This window comes from Crassostrea angulata, chromosome 5, assembly GCF_025612915.1.
Source record: "Crassostrea angulata isolate pt1a10 chromosome 5, ASM2561291v2, whole genome shotgun sequence".
NCBI lineage: Eukaryota > Metazoa > Mollusca > Bivalvia > Ostreida > Ostreidae > Magallana > Magallana angulata.
In genome coordinates, this window is record NC_069115.1 from 45,282,721 (window position 1) to 45,307,109 (window position 24,389).

General features: G+C 32.4%; 2 protein-coding genes across 2 annotated transcripts; both read left to right on the forward strand.

Annotated features, from left to right (window-relative positions):
* The first annotated feature begins 1,602 nt into the window (after positions 1 to 1,602).
* Positions 1,603 to 16,130, forward strand: LOC128182671 (uncharacterized). The gene is made up of 15 exons (XM_052851358.1): positions 1,603 to 2,147; positions 2,385 to 2,453; positions 3,444 to 3,587; positions 3,853 to 3,916; positions 4,085 to 4,263; positions 4,804 to 4,931; positions 5,715 to 5,889; positions 10,710 to 10,778; positions 11,235 to 11,402; positions 12,367 to 12,537; positions 13,763 to 13,924; positions 14,156 to 14,283; positions 14,635 to 14,809; positions 15,107 to 15,262; positions 15,630 to 16,130. The coding sequence occupies exons 1-15, from the start codon at positions 1,622 to 1,624 to the stop codon at positions 15,851 to 15,853; spliced, it is 2,538 nt and encodes an 845-aa protein (XP_052707318.1). The 5' UTR covers positions 1,603 to 1,621; the 3' UTR covers positions 15,854 to 16,130.
* Positions 16,131 to 18,017: 1,887 nt separating this feature from the next.
* LOC128185812 (uncharacterized) lies at positions 18,018 to 24,189 on the forward strand. The gene is made up of 12 exons (XM_052855480.1): positions 18,018 to 18,150; positions 18,548 to 18,694; positions 19,026 to 19,105; positions 19,210 to 19,278; positions 19,480 to 19,690; positions 20,247 to 20,372; positions 20,590 to 20,663; positions 20,781 to 20,852; positions 21,138 to 21,294; positions 22,166 to 22,272; positions 22,453 to 22,528; positions 23,953 to 24,189. Exons 1-12 carry the CDS (start codon positions 18,123 to 18,125, stop codon positions 24,168 to 24,170), a joined length of 1,365 nt encoding a protein of 454 aa, XP_052711440.1. The 5' UTR covers positions 18,018 to 18,122; the 3' UTR covers positions 24,171 to 24,189.
* The last annotated feature ends 200 nt before the right edge of the window (positions 24,190 to 24,389 follow it).

Consider the following 24,389-nt stretch of genomic DNA (forward strand, 5'->3'; position numbering starts at 1 on the left):
ATTTTCTCGCATTATCACCGGTGTGAGATCGGTTTGTCCGGTGTGAGACAGCAGTGTGAGATTTTTCTGTCTTACACTGTGTATAACTACGCTGTTTTAAAACGTAAACAAACGTTGTCTGCTGTAGGGAAATGCAAAAAAGAGCATTGAGATTATCCATTAAGTAATTGTGTTGCATAATTATTTACAATTTTTCATATTTTAATTGAAAAAACTGTCGTATGCTTTCATTTAACTTGCACTATTTGAAGCACGCGGAGGGATAAACCGAAAGTAATCTTTTGAACGTCATAACAGAAAGTTGTCAAACATCATTTTTTAAGCTAATATAATGCGAGAAAAATAATCATTCATTATATACTCGTGTGGGATAGTGAAATTCCACCTCGAAGCCAAGATTCACGGTCTAGGACTCGTCAAAGCCTCGTCCTAGACAGTGAATCTTGTCCCCTCGGTGGAATTTCACTATCCCACTCTCGTAATAATGAATGATACTATTATTATTGTTGAAATTTCAATATCTATAAGTGTGAAATTATAATTTTTTGCAATTTTCGTAAAACACAAAATATACTACATGTAACATTATAAAGAGAGAGAGAGAGAGAGAGAGAGAGAGAGAGAGAGAGAGAGAGAGAGAGAGAGAGAGAGAGAGTCTCAACAGTTTAGCTACAAAACGAAAGAAAGGCCCAAAGGCACTTGTTGGAGAAGAGAAATAGTTTAAGCCTAAAAAGAAGTCATTGTTTGGTACATACATTGGTTGTATATAGAAAACTATGAAATATGGGGACAACATCCGTTTTGAATTAATTTTGTAATTTAAATATAACTATTCACTAGTGTTAAGAAAAGTGTTGTGTCTCTGGTAGTAATGGGAGAAAAAAAATAAAAATGTTGAAGTCATGGGCTAAATTTAAAAAAAAAATGGAAATGATTGCATTTTTTAAAAACAATATATAGTTTGACATGGTAAATAAATATAAATTAGATGATTTTACTTGTCGATTAATTGTCAATACATGATATTCACATGAAATTGCTGATGCACTATATGCTTTTGATACATGTGTTACTGTGAAGAATTTGACATTGAAAATCTGTGCTTTGGTCTAGTGATATATTCATAAAATAAACGTGTTTGCAACGAAACTATTGAAAATGAGTTTTGTATAAATATCATAGAGGGGTAATTTTAAATTTAATGAAGATTTGAGAAAACCAATAATAAATATGAGAGCACTTTATTTGTAAATATCGTGTATTTTCCGATCAACCGACGATATGACTTAAAAGACGTCTTAATATTTTAACAGTCAGTTATGCAAATTATTTTGTAAATTATGCACACTTACTAAAACAGACTGAAGACGAGTTTCATCTTCTCTAGGTAGGACTTTTTAAAGGATGAAAAAAATCAAAATTCATTAGCTAAAATAATCTGCATTTGCGTTAATTATGTGTTGAAAAACTTGAAATCATACGCCTGGTAAAATATGATAGTAAAATTCAGGTTACCTTCTAGTATAAACCATGAAAAAGCTTTTGTCTATCTATGATTTTGTATTGATCCAAAAAATATTTGTACTTATATTCACTATTTGCAGCTTGTGGCGTTCACCAGATGCTTGATGTGGTCGTTTTGTATGACACATCATTGAGTCTTACTTCTGCTGATTTAGCTGACCAGATATCATTCATATATAACTTGGGATTCCAACTCTACTTGCATCCTGACCACACAAACATAGCGGGGATAGGGGTAGACAATTCATCCCACTTCGGCTGGGGTCTACGTGACTACATGACTACAACTGACCTATGGTTTTTTATGCAAAGTAATGTTACCCTTACAGGAGGGGGATCCGATTTGTCGCCTGGCATGGATATGGCTTGGAACAACATATTGTCCTCAAACGCCAGATCTGGGTCAACACGGTGGTTGCTAGTGCTTACAAGCACGACTGTTATGTCCTCCACAACAAGTCTGGACGCCATGAAGGCAGCTGGTGTCAAAGTAGGATTCGTATCTACCCAACCCGCAACGTCTTATACAAGTTTAGCTTCCGATTCCAGATATATATTAGGTGGATCGACGTGGTCCACAATTTCTGCACAAGCTGTCGCTGAACTTATGTTTTGTCCCCCCTGTAAGTTTTTAAAACAGAAAGCAGGCCCCAAGTTCAAAACTTAAGAACAGACTAAGGTCAAATTAAACATTTTGAATAGCTTCATTCATTCTAGATATTTGTCTCTTCTCAGTTAAGATCTTTACAGATTTTTTACCCTAACATGTATGGCTTTATCTGTAACTGATATGGACATAAAAATGTTTTAAGAATTATACTTAGTAAAATCTTTCTAATTCCGTTTCTTCTTTTTGTCAGATTGTGAAAGTTTTGTATTTTACTATGACCTTCCTAGCACAATGTCTATTATTGCCGACACCAATTCCAGTAAGTTTATATCCATATATTTACATTCTACTGTGTTTTTCCATTAAATTCTGTGATCTTCAAATGCCTCTAAATGCAACAAGTAGTCAATGGTCAAATTGACGAGTTTTATTATGACGTCACAAACGTTGAACGCTGTAAACTGCAACGTCACAAGCGAAAATCAAAGTTCACGCTTGTGGCTGTTACTGTGGCTCTTCCATTAATATTAACTTACCCTTAGGATAAGATAGGAATTTTAAGGTATGAATCACATTTGCAGACAAGGCAAGAAGTTAAAAAATGTAAATATAAGCATTAAATCATGATTTTTTGAAGTATACACTCTCATAACTGCAGCGGTGTGTGCATACAAATTTTCATAACTCGCTAACGCGCGTTACTCAATTTGTATGCACACACCACTGCAGTTATGAGAGTGTATACTTCAAAAAATCATGATTCAATGCTATAATAAAGACGTCTACAGTTTTCGAGCTTAACTTCAGTTATTATTTTTGGCGTCATTTTGAACACTGTTCTTTATCACGTTTCTTTGGTGGTTCATGCGAGATATGAAGGTAGCGGCATTGCATATATTTGCTTAAGATTATGGCCTATCGATAAACTGGTTAAAATTGGACCGTGGAGATTTTCGTCCTGTCAATTTCTATGTACTGATAATTGCAATGAATATCGAAATTATAGAAATATAGAAAAAAGAAGGAATCATTCTTCTGTACTTAGTGGATATAAATTTCATTTTTGAGTATCAAGTTCTTTATTTTAATGACATTTATGTCATGTGCAAGTTTTCTCTCTGCTTCTCTACACGAACTTTGTTGGAACTTGAGTTCTCAGTATAGAAATTCATGTATGTACATTCATATACATGTATAAAAAAAGATTTTTTTTTATAATTAGAGTATTCTATATTCATAAATAAAAGTTCAGTAATCCTAGCCATTCGCTTTACAGACGTTGGATACTATTTAATGCATGAGACTTCAGGAGTAAGTGGAGAAGGTGCTTACAACATCCACTGCTGCGGAGCTTTGGCGTCACTGGAGTATAAAGCCGCAACATCCGGGTCTTTTGTGTTACAGGTCTGGAGAGCTGAGTACTTGGCCTATCAGACGACAATTACTGCTAGTGGTTTGTATGAGTACTATAAATCCCTCTATATCTACTTTTCCAAATACATTCAATCGAAGAACACTAGCATGATGCATAGAAAAAAACCCCATTGACATTATTTAATCATGCTGATAAAGTTTTAAGTTTGGCTACCGTACATGAACAGAAGCGCTCCACAAGTAATCTCTGTAAAATCACATGCATATACCACATATGGCTAAAATTCAATAAAGACTAATGACTAATTCGTTGTACTGTTTTATCTGTGTTTTTTCTTTAACAGTGGGGTATCAAAGCTACACATTTTCACCGAAAGTGGCTATTGCAGCGGGTGACGTCCTTGGATGGTCAGTTTTTTAATTAAATTTTTTGCAATGATGAGAATGTTTTCTCTTTTGAATATTCTTATATTGATTGATTATTAACTACTGATTCAATATTCTGCAAAGTATAACAACACTGACAAACCAATATATACGAAACGAAGCCTAAATCAGTAAACGTATTTCTTTAAGGTACTCAGCCGGGGTAAATCCTATCGGGATAGCGGCTAACTGCTCAGGAGAACTTTGTCAAAAAGAGATACGACGGGTAACCGATATGGGGTCGTTGGCAGTCGGAGACTATTACGCCTGGTCCTCGGCGTATGCGATGCCAGATACTGCTTTTGCGATCAAGTTTACGATGGTTAACGGTGAACACAAAGATCATTTCTTATATTTTTATTCTTTATTCGTGATGGTTTCTAAACTCATATTTTAGAAAAAAAATGTCTTTATATGCAAATTAATATAATTTTTGTTTTTAAAGTTTTTGGTTTGAGCAAGCTTTTTTGTCATTTTATTTGTACTGTTTAGCAGTTGTTGTCGGCATCGATGGTTTTTTATTACAATTACAAATTACAATCCTAAAACGAATTACAGGCACAGTTCCTACCTTTTCCGGTGGAGACGCACCGGTGTCTATATCAGAGAGTCTGACCGTGGGGTCAAGTGTTGCAGTTGCTAGCCTTACCGATGACCTTGGCGAGTCACTTGTGTGGTCCGATTTAGGCAGTCCTTATTTTGAATACAATCAAACTACAGGTACTTTTTAAAGTGAAACATATATATAGTAGATTGAACAATGTTTACGCATGCACTCAAATGTATGACACTAAAACTATTTCCTGTATCATTATACACTTATAATTCAAATTGATACATATCATTTGTTCCCCTTTGCAATGGTAAAGGGTTGATCAGCTTGATGACGACACTTCCGGTCACTGGCGTAGCGACGCCGTACTTTTTATCGTTGTCAGTCTTCGACTCCTGTTTGAACACTGCCTCTGTTGCTATCAACATCACAACTGTCGTCGTGGTAAGTTACTGTGTACAGATCTGTGCTTCAGCTGCTTAAAACAAATTAACCACCAGTCTATAAGAAGGTTGTTAAAAGCTATGATATAGCAAAGAAAATTCCCATACAATTTTAAAAGTAGAAAATTTTCTTATATCTTTATAGAGAACTCTTTTTTTTCAAGGAGATTGAAATAGTCTAAATTGACCAGGACCATCGGACCTTTTTAGAATATCATTCTGACAACATTTTTTCTTCGTCTGTTTTTGTCAATATAATTTTACAAACTTTTCATATTCACTTGCTATATTTTCCAAATTAATCGATTACTTTTCAAACGACACTTGCATTACCCTTTTAGTAAGCATTCACTTTTTTCTGAGTTTCCAATCTAATTATCTCTAAAACAGTCTACAATCCTTCACACTGGTTATAAAGCAATTTTCAGTTTGTGAAAAATTTAGAAAGGAAATAGCTTGTTGACTTTTTTATGGCTTCAGCTGAAAGTTCGAAACAGATACATTTTGAATGACATTCATTGTTTCTTTTTTCTATCCTAAAGTTACTTCTGTTTTAAGCCTAACATATTTGTTTTAATTTTGTTTTGACATTCAAATTTGGAATAGCAACTTATGTTTTGAAAATATTTTATACTCAAAGAGAAGTTGCATGAATATGTAGGCTTTATTAAGATGTTGTTTCTAAATAGGGAACTGTTAAATTGTTACCTGGTTAACTTTTATTGCTTTACCAAGTATTAATATAGATTTTACAGAAATAGCAATTTATTTTGTATCTTTGAAGCCTCTGGCGATCAACAATCTACCGACGGAAGTAGAACTAGGCGATGACACCAGTTCTGAGACTTTACTTATCGTCATCAATGCAACCGATCCAGCTGCAGACAGTATTTCCTGTATGTTGACCTCCATCTTGCCAGAGACAACAAATTTCAGAGTGGATGACTACTTGAATGGAAGTATGTACCATATTGTACCTTGCTATTTATTTCTGGTTTGGAAGCTTTTATCACAATTCGTTGTACAAGAAATATTATTTTTTCAACGAAGTTAGCAAACTGTTCTGGTAGATTATATACAGATGTCAAAACACGCGTGTTTTTATTATAAGTAACGATTTAATGTTAGTATCCATCATAAGCCAGAATTGTCCACAATTTCAGTGAACCAGTTTATCGACTTTGTATAGATGGCGCTTTTCCACATATAAAAGCATGACGTCACCAATGAGGTGATATCTGATGCAAAATAAATTGTTTTCTTAGCGGCAGGTGTGTTTCTGAATGCTGATGCCGAGCTTGACTTTAAAACAACGGAAGAATACAAGATATTTGTTACATGTACAGGAACTTCTTCAATGGAATCATTCCTGACAGTTAGAATCTTGGACAAATCTGTTACAACACCCTATACAGTGCCAGGTATATTCCTCAAGTTGTTCACCCTGTTGGTATCTGAATGCGAGTTTTTTTTCTCTTTTTCAAAAAGTTATGCTTAAGCAATACACTGAAATATCAATTTAAATGCCTTATTGATTTTTTGAAATGTAAAAAATATTACAGAAAAAAACCCAAATGAAAATGTATTCACAAACTCTGCAACCAGTTACCGGATTGTTTTTGTTTAAATAGATAATACATTGAAATAAAGAAAAGCTTAGCAAATGAATAATTGCAATTTGGAGTAAGAATTGATTTCTTTTTGTAATTGGCGAAAGACATATGATAATTCAGTTAAATGTAATCATTGATTTCAGCGTGGGCGGCGGGCGCCATTGTTGTCAGCGTGGGATCGGTGGGCGTTGTCCTTGCTATGGTCTGCTTCCTCATTGTTGTCATCCTGGCAACAACAGATGAAGCTGAAGTGTTACCCCCTGTAGAAGAAGACGAAAACGCCAAAAAGCCAGTGGACGATGCTGCACAGATGTACAAAAAGGTGGATAAGAAAGAGACATACCGCGAAGGATTTGGAGAATTTTGAGACTCTGTTGCACAAACCATGCTTTCAAAAACGACTTATGATATTTTGTTTGTTTCTTTCTTTGCTGCATATATTTATGACAATTATTACTGTCTCATCTTCCATGTTGTAGAAGAATGTTGAAATAGATAAATATTGCCAACGAAGTTTATATCTTGCGCATAGTTTACTGCGACTAAATGGCCTAATTTTGATACATAATGATTAAATAATTATTTTCTAATAAACTATATTCCGCTTTTATGTTTATACAGACATAAGGACATTTATACAGGATCCTCAGATTTTTAACAATCTTATGATTATCATGTGATATGAGTATTCTTTGAAACAAATTTGGATCTTATGGCAGAACTCAGTCGTAAGAAAACTTGAGGAAAATGGCTCTTGTTTTTTTATTCCTGTTTTTTAATTTTTCCCTTACACATATATTTGACTGCTTTATGAAACCTAGTGCTAAACAAAACTGTCTTAGCTGTGTATAAAACTTTTTTTTTTTTTAGAAAAGAAATACTAGTATTGATATTTCTGATAATTATTTCTACATAGATATATGTCGCCTGATGATTAATGTTTTGTGAATGAGTTTATTTATTTTACTGCTCTTATAAATGATTAAAACTTTATTTGCTGTTTTAGTTTAGGTTTTATTGTGTTTCATTGTCTTTTGATAACCATTCAGTTGAAATTCTCTATTTTGATGCATTAACCATTTTGTCAAAACTGCGATTATAATGCCATCAATAATTATGTAACCATTTTTAGCTCTATGGAATGAAATTCAGTGGTTTGTTTGCATGTAAAAATGACTACTCTCGATTTGCAAATAAATTCTATATTTATTGCACGTGCATATACTAGTATTCATTCTACGAGGTTAATTAGCGTGTTAAAGAGAAGTTGTGATGCAAGTAAAGCAAAGACATTGGTATTTGTAGTAAATGATCAGAAAAAGTTAGGACATAAGCTTTATGAATCCAAAATTAACGCAACTTTTCAAGGAACACAAATACCATTTTTTGTAACAGTATGCGAACCTTTCTGTATTGTTTCAATGCTTTTTTGATTGATGCACAGCGTATCAATTATTATGTGGGGGTTTTTCATTGTCTTATAATTTTCTTAAGTATGTTTGAAACACAGAAAACACAATTTTGGTAAAATAATACTTTTAAAAACTCGAAAAACTGATAAAAACAGGAAAAGTACAAATCAAAGGGTCACGCGAAGTTAACATAAACATGATAATATTATATGGTTAAACTCTTACAATACATTTAGCATAAGCGATGCATGTATATAGACACATATTCATATTTTAAAGAACAGCGTAATAATAACAAACATTTTTTTTTTAGATTAAATGTGATTGTTTTATGCTGCTTTTATTGCTGAAAAATGTAACGAAGTTAAACATCTTAGAAATTAACAAAACATAAAGGGAATTTTAACAAGAAGATACATACTTGAAACCTGTTTTTCAGTTGATCTTATCTGCAGACGCTCTAGATAACTTTGTGTTTAAAAAATAGTTTTGATAAATGCTACAATAAGCAAAGACTTTCAATTTTGAACAACAATGGTAAGAGGTTGGAAAGTAAAAATTGTAAAGCCTCTAACATTGTTTTGAGTTTATAAAACGACGAAAGTTGTTTGAATTTAAAGGAGCATGGTTACGATTATGGTCAAATTCATTTTTCTATTTTTATTGTTCACAATGCTTTATTAATGCATTTCTAGTGGTGAACAGTCGTTTATTATTAAGAAGATACAGATACCTTAATTCTTTGTTAATTATATAAGGCTTGTGCCAGCCAGGTTTTTGTTTGATTTTATAATTATGCCAATAAAAGTCTTATAATCTGTCCTCTCTATCTGCTTACTCGTTTTGAACATAAATCAATAGTCTCTTGCATTTTTTTGCATTTATTTTCGATTTAAAACAGGAATTCACTTGTCAACATTCAAAATGTAAACAAAAACATTGCCTGAGTTTTGTTCACATTACAAAGAATTATAATCTCGCTCGATGTCCCATTTATAACTCGTTGACTGACACCTTAATTTTGGTTGACTAATAGAAATGCCTTATTCAAGTAATGTAAAAATTAAAACGTGAAAATTTATTTTGACCAAAATGGCGACCACGCTGCTTTAAACTCTAGAGAACCTCTCGTCGTAAGAAACCTTAATATTATTTTTATTAGAGTTGCAGTAAGTTTCATTGTAAAGATATAATACTTGCTTTCTCTTTTGGGTAAAATCAATCTAAAATTTTTTGATGTAAAAAAATAAATTGTCTTTTTTGTTTTCAATCAATACCAGTCTTTCGTGTGCATTAAACGTGTTGCCTCTTCTAAAAAGAAAAGCACATATATATATGATAGCGTGGTAAATTCACGTACAATTGGGGCCTACCATTTGATACCTAATTCTGAAACACGATATTTTGTCAATGCTTGACAAAATTCAAAATGTTGTTTTGTTCTCTATTGATCACGAACCATTTCATTTAAATAGAAACAATCGCCACTTAAAGTGAAAAGAGATTTAAAATTGGCTTTGTTTTTTGAACTCATGTAAAATAGGTTAACTATTTGAATTGTTACGCGACCAAAATAAAAATCGACCCGATTAGAAACCAATGAGTGACAGAAGGAATTGAGAACATGGAGAAGCTAAAGAATTATTTATCTACCGCAGTTATATTTTCATTTTTAATGGTCAGAGCCTCAGGATGTAAGTTTTATTTTTTATTTCGATATTTTAATAATAATTTTGAAATAACTTTCCATTTTCATAACTGAAATTTGTAATATTATTTTACATACATAAGAATTAATAAATATAAAATCAACTGAATCGAATTAAAATAATAATATAGTTAGAAAGGTCAATACCAGAAAAAAATCCTGGTATGATGAGATATGAATGTTTAATCTTATTATTCAGACATAATGTCTTGCTATTTACATAAACTTATTTTAATGGATTATTATAACTATTATAAATGCGCGAAAAAGAAATTATTGATTGATTCTAACAAACGTTGTACTTGGTGCTTTGTGTTTTCAGTTTGCGGCGTGCATCAGACGCTTGATGTGGTCATTTTATATGATGTATCTTCAAGCATGTCATCTACTGATATTGCCGATCAAGTTAGTTTCATACATAACTTGGCTGGCAACATATACTTGCACTCCGACCACACTAACATAGCAGGAATAGGAGTAGGCAATACAGCACATTATGGCTGGGGTCTGCGGGACTACCTAACGACTGATGATCTCATGGCCCGAATGCAAAATATAACAGTGACATCTGAAGCATCTGATATATCGCCAGGCTTTGATATGGCTTGGAACAACATTTTGTCTAATAACACCAGATCTGGGTCTACAAGATGGGTGCTTGTTTTTACAGACACAAGTTTTATGTCCAGTACAACCAGTTTGGATGCCATAAAAGCAGCTGGGATTAAAGTTGGATTTATATCAGTTTTATCAGCTACATCTTACACTAGTTATGCGTCCGATTCTAGATACATCCTTGGTGGAATCAACTGGGCCAATTTAGATTCAGATTTACCAACTGTCATTTCTATGATCTGCCCACCGTGTGAGTAATATCACAATTCTCAAAAATTGATTACGCTTTCAAAGTTTTTAATTAGGAATGTTAATACAAATGTTTACACAATTAAACATTTTGTGAAATTGTAGACATAAAACCTTGGTTTTTACAACAGTTAAATTTAACTGAATATGAAATATTTGATGTCTTTTTTTCCTTTTTACAGACTGTGAAAGCTTTGATTTTTATTATGAACTTCCCAACTCCATGTCTGTCATTGCCGACAAAAATTCCAGTAAGTATATTCAAAATTAATTTTTAAATCGTTATTTGTAAAGAATAAAACGATGTTCGTAAACCTCAACATTTGCCCTAAATGAAATAAAATTTTCTAAAAAAGAACTAAATATCAGCCAAATATTCCATTGATTCATATTATTAATTAATCATTAATTTTATTGTTTGAATGGTGTTTACTAAGAATTTTTATTTATCATACGAATTTTTCCTTTAAAAATAAACATATCTTTTATTTTGAAAACACATAACTCAAACATAAAAGAGTTACTAGTACATGGATTAGTCTATGAAATCGAAAAATACAAATTTCGTATTCAAAGTGAAAACCGAAGACTATATTTAAAAAATTAGTTAATGATAAAATATAACACCGAGAGTAATAAAACATGTAATTGACTACCCAAATATTAACATCAATTCCGCCATTTATTTCCAAATATTCATTTGACAGATGTTGGATACTATTTGATATCTGAGTCAAAAGGGCCAAGTGCTTACAATATCCACTGCTGTGGAGCCCTGTCGTCATTAGATTTTAAGGCAGCAACATCCGGGTCTTTTGTGTTACAGGTCTGGAGAGCCGAGTACTTGATTTATCAGACCACTATTACAACTACAGGTTAGTGCCATTATAATTGAACTCTGTACATGTTAATTTTTCGGAAGACATTTTGGACAAAAATGAACAGGCTTGTGTGAAAAAAAATGAAGCAAACACCTAGAGTAAAAGACTAAAGATTAATTTCAAATTGTATTGCTACAAATAAAATGTAATTCAATGATTGTAAATTACTTACTTTTTTTTACAGGAGGGTATCAAACGCATTTATTTTCACCAAAAGTGGCTATAGCTATGAACGACATAATCGGATGGTAAGTTGCAAAGATGTGAAGTAGCTTTTAATTAGCTTTTAAAAGGCCACCATCATATTCTGTTGTACTTGTTTTCTTGATCATACTTCGTGCTAGGCAAATACATGTATACATGAACGTTTAGAATGTTTTAGGGGACGATCATTTTTGAAAAGTATTACAATTGATCTCTTGTTTATGATCATTTGCTGTCTTTCATCATATTCTCTGTCTGAATATCTACAAATGTCGGTTAAATTGACCCAATCCAAATTAGAAAGTCTAATAATGGGGTACATTCGAATTTTCAAAACTATGATGTAAAAGAATTGCAATATATTTTCTTAAGAGCTACTTTAAAGAACATACATGCCTGATATATACAAAAAAGTATAATTTGATTTTGATTAACGTTTGCTAAGGGCAAAGCGATAAACACCTTATAAAATGGTATATGTATGAGAGTTACAGAAATTGCATAATCTAAATTTTGTTGTTTTTTTCTGTGCTAATCATTATTCTTTGGAGTTTTAGTATGATATTGTTGACAGTTTTGTTAATTAAACTTGATAAATTTAGTAATCTTAAACTTAATATTATTGCTCAGACGACCGACATCTATTTCACAATTTTCACGTTTAAATTATGAAAAAACAAATGATTTTGTTCTTCCGCATATCTATACCGGCAGTATAGATTAACATTTATATGTTCATCTTTAAGGTATTCAGCAGGAGTGAATCCGATCGGAATGGCCACTAGCTGTGTAGGGGATCTATGTCCACAAGATATAAAGATAGTGACGGACATGGGGTCGTTGTCAGTCGGAGACTTCTACGATTGGTCTTCTGCGTCTGCGATGCCGGACACGGCTTTTGCTATCAAGTTTACAATTGTCAACGGTCAGTATCGAGTTACCAGTAACGGATAACCAATTTGTTGTTTAATCAAACATGACAACGGTCAGTACTGATTTACCAGTAGTGGATAACCAATTTGTTGGTTAAGTTTATACGACAACGGTCGGTATCGAGTTATTATTATTGCTAAGCCAAATATATTTTCTTTAATTAAAACATCTTTGGTCTGTTTTAATTTTGAATTATAAATTTTGTCTGGTTTTGGTTGCTTAAAATTTATTTTTTGACACAAAAATAATTGAAAAGCTTACGCAGGTATGTATTTTGCTCAGCACTTTCTTAAAACTAACCTCTTTTGATTATCTAAAATTTAAAACAAAATGAAGCAATATTCAGAGGAAGATTTTTAAAAGAATGAACAATGACAATTACAAACTGCCAACAGTCTCAAAAATCCATATAGCAAAATACAAATTAAAAGCACAGCAACGCGGACTCTAAAGCGATAGAAGTGAGATCAGGTGCCTAGGAAGAGTAAGATCCCCTGTCGACTGGTCCCACCCGCCTTAAGCTCATTGTATTATACTTAGCCACGCGTCTGGCAGTTTAGTAGTGTTATATGTCTAACTGCTCCTGAAAGAGGAAGTACCGATCGACGAGTATCCTCGGTGACATACTGTCCACCAGCAGAGATACATGTTCGGTCATTAAAATGAAAGTGACAATAACAAACTGACAACTGTCCCAAAAAATCCATAAACAATGTACAGAATGTATTCAAAAATAATCTCCTAAAGAAACTCTGCATCTTATTTTTCTCATTTTAGTTCTTTCGACTTTTTAAACACAGCTCAATAAAAGAATAGAAGTTGTGCATGCAATGAAACTTCGCAGTTATAAGCTTGTGATTAGTGTTAAATATGTTTACATTATATAGACTCAAACTTTGAAATTTTATTTACATGAGATGATTTTGAATGACAGCAGATGTCAAAGGAATATTGGAGATAGTTCTGTAGAAATAAAGAAGAGGATTAAATAATTCATGAACAGCACCATGCAAATGAGAAAGAAAGCTTGTTAATTTTAAATGATAAGAAATTTTTAAACTAGATAATATTTAAATGTGACATGCGCATAAAAAAATAGAAATTCAAAGCGGATCTTGGCGTAGATGTTAAGCTACTTTTTAAATGGAGGTAAGGAGAGATGGAAGTTTAGAACTTGTTGAATGTTTAAAAACATTTTTATTTGTTATTTATTACAGGAACAGTTCCTACATTTTCCGGTGGTAGTTCACCCATATCGATATCAGAGAGTTTAACTGTGGGATCTAGTGTTACAGTCGTGAGCTTAACTGATGACTTTGGCGACCAGTTTATGTTTTCCGATTTAGGAAATCCCTACTTTGGGATTAATCAAACAACAGGTATTCAAAAGTGATGAAAATCGGTTATTTTTTTCAAGTTCACTCAACAAGTACTATAGCCCCAGTAAAAGAATTAAAGGATTTTTTTGTGTGTATTCTGATATGATATTTAATACAAATATCCTTTCGTTTTGCTTGTGTGTATGATATACGACGTGCATATTTTTTTAATGTATAATGAAACATTTGCCTTGACTAATCATAAATTCTTTCAACATATATGTTTTATAGGCTTAATAAGCTTGATGACATCACTTCCTGTCACTGGTGTAGAAACGCCGTACTTTCTGACTATGTCAGTCATAGACTCCTGTTTTAACACTGCCTCCATTGCCATCAACATCACTACTTTTGTCCAGGTAATGCAAACCTTTTCACACTGTTAGAGGGTTGGATTATCATGGCCATTTGAGGGTTTTATTTATTTTTGTTTAATTTATTTTATCTTTAGTTAGGGGAATTTGAATAAATATCAAGAAAATATTTGAACTCTAAAGGTAAAATATTAGTTTCCTTTATATACATTATGATAGTTCATGGCAAACATTGTGTATAACTTAGAGATGACTGCTGTTAATTTGTCGACCATCCAGCTTTCTTACAATAAACTTATTTCGAACACAATATCTACTGTTTCATCAATATATCAAGATAAATATCATCTAACGAGTATGTAAGTAGAAAAGTAAACAAACTTTTACCTTTGGAAGCCTCTAGCGATCAACAATCTGCCAACAGAAGTAGAAATTGGTGATGACGTCAGTTTTGAAACTTTACTTATCGTTATCAATGCAACCGATCCAGCTGCCGACAGCATTTCCTGTATTCTGAGTTCGATTTTACCAAATACTACAAACTTCAGATTGGATGACTACTTAAATGGAAGTATGTATGATACCGTTTCTTAATTTCATTAATGATAATGTTACTTTAAAATTGTAAAAGATATACTCCAAATGTTGATTGAATCTTTTATATAACTGAATAAAATCGAATTGTTTAAAAAGAATGTATTGTTAGTCTTTACAATGTTGGGATGTTTTATTTGCTTTTTCTATGTTTTATCACTACTGGTATTTAATATCAATCATTATGTATAGTTTGTGCATAACTAGATAATTACTATTAAACCCTATCATTTGAACTAGATAAATCTTTTACTGATACAAAATGCTTCCGTAGCTGCTGGTATGTTTCTAAATGCTGGTGCGGCGCTGGACTTTAAAACAGTTGAAGAATACAAGATATCCATTACCTGTACAGGAATGTCATCAACGGAATCATTCATGACAGTCAGAATCTTGGACAAATCTGTTACAACACCATATACAGTGCCAGGTATGACCTTCAATAATAAATTGAGTTCCAAGTGTAGCTTACCTGGCAGAGAAAAGAAGACACAAGATGTGTTTTGACTATAAGTTTGTATCCATGTTGGTCTGATCTTGTTGCCTTAACCTTTTGTAGCATTATGGAGTCAAAAAATTATGGGTATTTTGCTGATATTATACGCTTTTTCATGCTTTGTGAGTTTATATCTGGCAATTATCAAATGATAGTAATTAGTTTCATTATTTAATTCATTTTTTCGTGATCTCTAAATTTTACACATTAATTCATGTTTGGTTGTGAATAATTTCATGACTTTCAGTAAAACGTTTCAGTCCTACTTTCCAATTTTGATAAGACAAATACTTTGTTTCAGCGTGGGCGGCGGGCGCCATCGTTGTTAGCGTGGGATCGGTGGGCGTTGTCCTTGCTATGGTCTGTTTCCTCATTGTTGTCATCCTGGCAACCACGGACGAAGCAGAAGTAATGCCACCTATGGAAGAAGATGAAAACGACAAAACGCCACTCGATGATGTTGCACAGATGTGTAAAATCATTGATAGATGGGAGTCTGAACAAGAGGGAGTCGGAGAAATTTGATACCTATGCGCATTTCTAAATTCCTGTCTACTTTACAGAAATATGGTACAAGGCTTATCAAATGTTTTCATTTATCATTTAAAAACATTTTGTTTATAATCTTTATGCCCACATATTTTTTTTCACACCATTTTGTTTAATGGTTTTGTGAAGATCGTGTGATTTAATATGGCATTAAATATCCATTAATAAAAATTGCGCAAGTAGGTAATTAGAGACGCGATATTATTTTTCAATATAAAAAGAACTGTTTCAAATTAACTGTTATGATATTCAAACCTGTTTTAATTATATAACAATAATGTATGATAATTTGTAGCATAAAAAATAAATATATGTTATCAAATTTCTGAGGTTTTGTTTATTCTATAAATATTGTTTAAAATTGGTTATAAATCTTTGTTTTGAAAGTTTTACTTTTCGTGTGGGTATATATATAACATTGTTTTAAAACTAAAAAAAGAACGTGATAAGTAAGTCAGTTGGTCTGCAAAATTTTAATATTTTTAAAAAGCAAAACAAATTACTAGTAAATTGTAAAAGATTCCAACTCTATTATTTTTTCAGCTTGCTTGGCTTTTGTAGATGTTGTTCAAAGTGGCATGACATTCTGCAAAACTACTGTCGGTAAAGTCATTCACATGAAACAAAATTATAAATACATCGACTTGTATTTATTTTTGTGTTATTGATGGAAAAACAAGTATTTTTAAATCAAAATCAATGTCCCTCGCTGTCGTAACACAGTTGTTTGATGTTTTATTTCATATTTATAATAATTTAGATTTATCATTGCATTGATTCGGCGATTTAATGATACATTGTCAAAGTGATACAAAAACAAAATAATATAATAAAAAATATTTTAGAAAGTAGATTTGAGATTGTAATAAAGTAATTTCTCATTACTGTTTATGGCAGATTAATAATAATTGGAAACCATTGAAATTAACAATAATATTTATTTCATTTTGATACCAAATACTGCTAAATGCTAAACACATAATCTTCTTTTTAAAGAACATAAAATATTGAAATTTCCCGAAAATATGCCACGTACCTCCCTAGAATGCAAAATTTTCCTATGTAAAAAAGAATATGCAAGGTTAAGTTTTTGTTATTTTTCAAAGAATGCAACAGATGTAAAATAAAATATCAAATGTCATAAATATTGTATATGTAATAGCATTTACAACTAAAAATGATATGTACAACATACGAATTATTTTGACTTTTAAAGAGTGCATGGGGGAAAATCGCTTTGAATTCAAATAGGGAAAATATCACCACTGGAATATTTGAATTTAAAACACCATGAATACACACGAAAAAAAAAGCTTAGTTCTGCCATGAGCAAACTGGGTAGAAGAGACAATATGTTTAATTTATTTTAAAATGTTTTGATTCATGTTGACATGATTTATTGATGCCTTCACATATGATGATTGGTTTAAAATTCTGAATAGATTATTGACTTCTTGAACAATGCATGGACTAAAAAATCTGAAGACGATGTATCATGTTTCATTTATTTTTGGTGGGATTGAAATCGATAAAGTTATAGAGTTATTACTAATTAAGCTATTTTTGTTAAGGTATTGCATGCATATATAGCAAACGGCACTGCTACCAATATTGTTCAATATGTTATTCTTATGATTTATGAATTGATTTGCAAGAATCATAAAGAGGTGTATTATGAAAAGAATTTCATTTGAAAATTGTATAGATGTTTTACGGTGTGACCGTTGGGGCGAGCGCAGAATGAACCACACATCTGTCATCATTGTAAAATGCAACCCGTGGACTTGCCCTAACCAAAAAACTCGGGCTTTGTTTGAAAACTTTTACCGCCGCAAGGAACCCAAAGTTATTAAACTTTTATTCCAATGGTCCCTTCCTAGGATTATACACTTAAACAAACTACTGCGCTCGCTATAAATCTTAATGAAGTGAAAATCTGGCTTACTTTACTTTGTTTACTTATCCTAAGTTCATAGGCACTTTATCTTTATGATTATTGTACGACCTAATTCATATCAAACTATACAAGTGTCAGAAATATTTGTGCCAAAAGATCTCATGAAATCATTGCCTTACAGCTATTTGAAATAATATTGTAAAAAAAAATTGCCTTGCTTTTGACTGCAATACAGTTGCATATAACTTAATATTGTTATCAATAAGACCCTTCCAAATGCGAACGTGTATATCTATATCACGTAACACCGATAGAAGATAAGAATACAGACCCAGAAACTACACGACAATGGCAGTTTACAACGTATTTATATTTGGTAAGATCAACGAATGCTCATCTTTGATTACACCTTACAACTTACTTTAGTTTTTGATAGTTCAAAGCAATTAACGAAACATAAGAAATGATTGTACAACCACTCTCTTATGAAATAAATATCTATTTGATTGTACAATGAATGGCTATGAAGTCTTCACATTTGTACTATTGTTATGCTAAGATTTATGATATCTATCCTTGATTCAATATACTCTAAACTATAAGCAGCTTTAATCCACATTGCCAGGAAATCATTTTTAATTTACCAATATTAAATCTATAAACAGATTTAGATATCTATAGATCTCTTGTTTAAAAATAATAATGCCTTTTATTAGCCGAATGATCCTATAGTTAAGAGTTTTTAAACAATCCATCGTGCTGTTACTTTACAGTGTTAAGCCTGTGTGCTATTCATCAGGCTTCGACACAGACCTGCGATGATGTGGATAGCACGGTTTGTCAGATGTTCCGTGACAAGCGAGATATCTGTGTGGATCCATGTTTGTCCAAATTATGCCCAAGATTATGCGGAACTTGTCGTGAGTCTTGTTATTCTTCTTTGTTGAGTATTGTCATACATTTGGACTGAAAATCCGTTTGGAAAATATCTGCAAACTTTTAGAACAACTAATGTCTATGCTTGTTAAAAGTGTTATAACTGTATAAAGTGTGATTTGCGCATATTTAAATTGCAGATAAATGATTGTTCCCATCATAGTTTCTTTTAGAAGAATATGTTCGTTTGCCCCTTCATTTACATAAAAACTTGAATTTAAATTTTGTAAACATTTATATTAAAACGATGTTCATTATGCATCTAATAATAAAGTGTACTACACTGTGATTTTATATTTTGTGTTCTGTTTCAAGCTCTGAAGTGTTACCACTGTGATTCAGTCGCCGATGTGAATGATTGTAATGCTACCATGGAGTGTTCGAACGGAGAAAAGGTTTTGCGATGGCATCGTAGTGCTATCTCTTTGCATAGAGTATTTCATATTTGACATGCGTATCGCTCTCAATTTAATATGGAATTTGTTTTATAATTTTGCAGTGCATAGTGACCGAAACTTTGGCGGCAGATTTTTCCAAAAGTTATCGATTAGGATGTGCAACAAATGAGGTAAGAATGCATACCTATTCTTTAAACTAAATACACTGTGTTTGCCGTGAAGGTTTAAAGGGAAACAAAACCACCATTAATATTTCTTGTTTTTATGAACAAAATAGTATTAGATGAATTCTATCATACTTTATTCATATGTTATATATTTTACTCCTGTGAGTTATCTTATTTACACCCCTTTTGCTCAATTAACCATAGGTTTGTACGCAATTGTTCGGAGCTAGTACAGGTGGCTCCTCTCTAATAATTGGAAGAAGATCGCTTGAAAAACGGGCAAATCTTGATGGAGATTGTTGCGACTCTGATCTGTGTAACCAGCACACTCCATCACCCGCTAGATTACGGCGTCAGAGCAACGTCACAACTACTGTGATAATGGAATCAACGACAATGATGCCTCCACCAACGGGTAGAAAATTTCATTTTTTGAATAATTTTTTTTGTCTCTATGATTAACCACAAAAAATATGAATGCGTTCTATAAATATCTAACAAGTGCCAAATATTTTTTATAAGAACGCCATTGCATGGATAAGATTTACCCCTTTATGTCTGAGATATTTCATATTGATCCACCTCACCACCATGCCCTCGACATTTAATATTGTTTTTCCTACAATAGGAACCATTTTAACAAGAGTTTAGACTTTGGGTAGTTGTGTCAAAAGGCAAAAAACGTAAGCATGTCTATTTCTTTCCTAGTCACTAAGTCATGGCTCTTTGAAATAAACATGATATGTCTGCCTTTTGAGCCAGTTTTATGCAATCGGTGCATATTTCACTTGTAACTGCGTCATTTTAAACTTGTTTTGACGCAAAAGCTAGCTAGAGAGACACATGTGTAGGTCGTACTGAAAGTCCAAGGTCTTGTTAAAATGGTTCTAAAAAAACTCTTTATGTAGCAACGGAAACATTTTAAAATTTGCCATTGTCTGTTTGATACTGACGACTTTCTATATCAACAGAGTCTACAAACTCCAAATGCTCTGACATCGATACAGCTGGCTGCCAGAGACTGCTTGGTCTTAACAAGGGCATGTGTTCGGATCCCTGTGTGGTCCAGGCCTGTCCTAGAACATGCGGGAAATGTTGTAAGTACTTCATATTAGCATTTGTATGTAATACAATACGAATAACAGTTCTTATATTGTATTGATTCGTAAGAGATGAAAAATCACGAAAGAAACAAAAATAGTAGGATTCGTGTTGTTTACTAATATGCCATTTTGAAAAAAAATATTTAGTTTAACTGATAAATGGATTTGTTTTTTGTTTAAATGGCTTATTTTTGTTCATTTTTTTCGGCAGCTGAGTGTTACTGGTGTAACCATATAAAAAATCCTGAGCAGTGCAACCAGACCACAAACTGTGATATCGGAGAGGTCAGCATTTTTGTATTGTATTCAGTACAGGCCCGATGATTTAAATGATTAAAAAAGAATCGAAGCTTTTAGTAATGCTCCTAAATATGACAGTATTTCAATCATCTGCTTTGACAGACATGTTACGTATTGGAGACATTGTCTAACAGTGGACAGCACTCTTACAATGTGGGCTGTATGCACCAGAGTGTGAGTTTTCTTAGATCCTTCACCCCCCCTCACTCTCTCTCTCTCTCTCTCTCTCTCTCTCTCTCTCGTTTGGTTTCTTTATTACGCGTATGGACAAAAAGAGTCTCTGTAATAATTACATCCTTAATGTCCTTTTTATGTATAAAAACGAGACAAAGTGACTAAGAAATGCAAATCGATCATATGTAGTACAAACCGTAATGAATGTGATAAACATACAATTTTCGATGATTACATGCATATTTTTATAATTATTATATATTGTTATATATATTTTCTTGTTAGGTTTGCAACCAATTCCATGCACAAGCTGCTCATATCTTTGGCAAGAGAGCAGATCCGGTAGAATTGTCACTAGATGGCGACTGTTGTTCCGGTGACCTTTGTAATCACCACGTGCTTGTCCATGCGACAACTACGACCACCTCCTCACCAACAGACGGTAAGGTCATTCATTGTTACAGCATTCACCATTCAATTATTTATAAATGAACATCATTACCATACCGACGCCTTAATTTTACAAAAACTTGCATGTATGTATACTGTTACTCGTAAAGGAGTGCCTGATTTAAGACGGTTTTGTAAAATGGTCTTCTTATATTGAATTAAATACTATTTTGAATGTCAGTATTCATTTCTAATATAAGTTACTTTGATTTCTGAGGAAGAAAATGCCCAAATACTCTAGATTGATTGATAATCACGATGCTTTCAATTTCACTTTGTTCGCAATTTATACTCTATTCTGGAAATTAAATCCATTGTGAACACACTATAGCAAATAAATTTATTCCATTTTAAATAAGCAAAAAAATTTTTTTCGCAGCATTAAATTTAAACCATGATAGCGATTGTGGATTGGTAGTTTTTGAGAAAGTGTGAAATGTTAACACTGTTGAATCGATCAAAACAACTTACAAAATATTGTTTAGGTTTGTTACATACCGATTTGAAAATGAAAAATAATTCAATATCGAAATTTAAACACTTATTATATGTATTTGTTGTGCTTAAGATTTATGAGTTAAATATGATATTATCCAAACATAGTTATTATGATAGATTGAACTCAAATACAGTGTTGGTGTTTCTCGCAGTCTTGATATTGAACACCACCAAAATCATGTAACGAATTGTGCATTTTATTATGAAATGTGCATATGTAAGTTCCTGTCACACCAAGGGTAGTTTTGTGACTGATTTCCATTGAAATTCTCTTAGTTAAGGTCATTTACTGTAGATATTTAATTTTTAATTACATTCATGAAAGCAAGCAGCATACTTTTTACAGTTTGTTTGTCTTTTTAAAGCGTGTGCCTACACAGCTGCTAATCACCATTGCCCTACTAATTTCCACTTAGTGGACGGGAAATGTTACATGATTGGGGGCAGCGCGGGTACCTTTAACGACGCTGTCGTAAGTTAAATCGAAAGTTGGAACCTACATAACTATTTTTTTTTTTACCAACAATTGAATATTTTATCAATTATTAGCACCCTTTTATGCCTAGACAAATAGTAATTTTAACTTTGTTTAGAAACACAAAATTTGAACTTATTCTTTCTTATGTTACCTGTTTTGTATTTTTATTTACAGAGCTATTGTCAAACTCATTGTTCAAAACTTGCTGAGAACCTGTCTCATGGAGACTTTAGAGCTCTTGTACAATGGGGTACGTATACGTAATTTTGATTTTACTTAATGATAAGGTTTATGAAGAGCATTTTAATTAAATTGTTTTTATTTCGCTAACTCTCAGTATTCAGTTTGTATGCGACGCTTTAGTCTGTCATAGGATAGACGACATCCAAAAATAAGCATTCAATGCTTATATTGATATTCATACTGATGTCTGTTTGTATAAAATATATGTTTATCGTCGTTGTAAAACCATTATATACGCTCTTTGTCAATGATATGAAACATACATGGAACAGCCATATTAACATGGTATTTAGTTTGCTTCCGCAACTAAAAATATAGTTATAAACTTTGTAAAGAAAATTCTTATTTTTGATTAATTATTACTAGACTTTGACCCGTGCGTGCACGGGTTGAAATTGCATATGATATCGGACATTTACAAAATAGATACATCGACACACCGTATTGTTTACATATCCAAATTTTAAGCCTACAATAATGCTAATTATGTCACTACACTTTGATAAGTTGAAAATCTAACTGTGTCTCGAGACAGGCCCTCACTGCCGTTAAAATGCTTCCCATATAGGCCTACCCGTAAAGTAGCAAAAATTGCAGAATCGCTCCGAAACGATTTTTGAGGAAATTAATGAAGCTTCATTGAAAATAACAGTTAATTTATTCATTACAAACCATTTTGAGGCTGTAAATACCTTTCATATAAAATTTAAGCCATATTAGGCCTAATGAAGAATTCAACACTTTTTCACCACCGTTTTTTACTCGCTTCACACACCATGTTGACATTCGGAACTCTCGGGGATTTTTAAATAAAATGCACTGAGTTAGCGTTATCTCCCCTTCAATGAAAATTTACACGTATTTGTAATATCGTTTTATGAGTTTATCTATGCAAATGTGATGTTGGGGAAACATAAACCAAAAAGCCTCTAATGAATTTAGGATGAATGTAATGCGCATGTGCAAGATTGTAAAATCCAAAAAATTCAGATGATTTCCGGGTTTTTGTAAAGGAACTTTTGTTGATTATTAATAAGTGAAGCATGATTGAGAAAAAGTAAAAACAAATTGGTAATCGTCAAGTACCAATGATATTTAAAATATATGAACTAAAAGACAGTACCTTTCCGATTTTTTGGTATTAAAGCCCAAAAAATTCGAGTTTGTTATTTTGGTATAGTTGTATAGATTTTTAATAGGTTTATATTAGTTTGAACGTTTCATTATATCTTTTAATAATAAAAATACTCAAAACACATGATGACATCAAAATTTGTGCTCATGAATTCGCCCAGCTAGTGTATTCAAAGGATACTGAATCGATTTTCAATGCAAACATAAGGGTAAATATACACTGAATGTAAATATTGATATATAAAAGTTTATGGAAACTTAAAACTTATTTATTATCATGTGTTATCTTTATCCTAGTGAATGAGGACTATGTATACATTGGAGCTAAGGATACACATAGAGATGGAGAATTTACCTGGATCACAAGCGGCAGACATGCTGCTAGTTACAGCTACCCTGGCGCAATACTTGGGTTTCATAACTCAAGAACATGCGCCAGTTTCCATCGCGGAAGATTCCATGCTGGTGATTGTTCAGACAAATTGAAACCACTATGTCAGGCACCAATGAAATAAAGAAAAATTGGTAAAATTATTGCTTATCTTTTGATGTTTGTAATTCTGTAGCTGGTAATAAAATTAAGCATTATTGGGTCAAAACACAGACTTGTAATAAAATGAATTTCCGTATATATTTTTTAAATATTGAATTGGTTTATTACATAGTTTGAAAACCATTTACAACCACATATTTGGAATATTTTGAATAACCTCGCGTTTCGTGTTTTTGGAAGT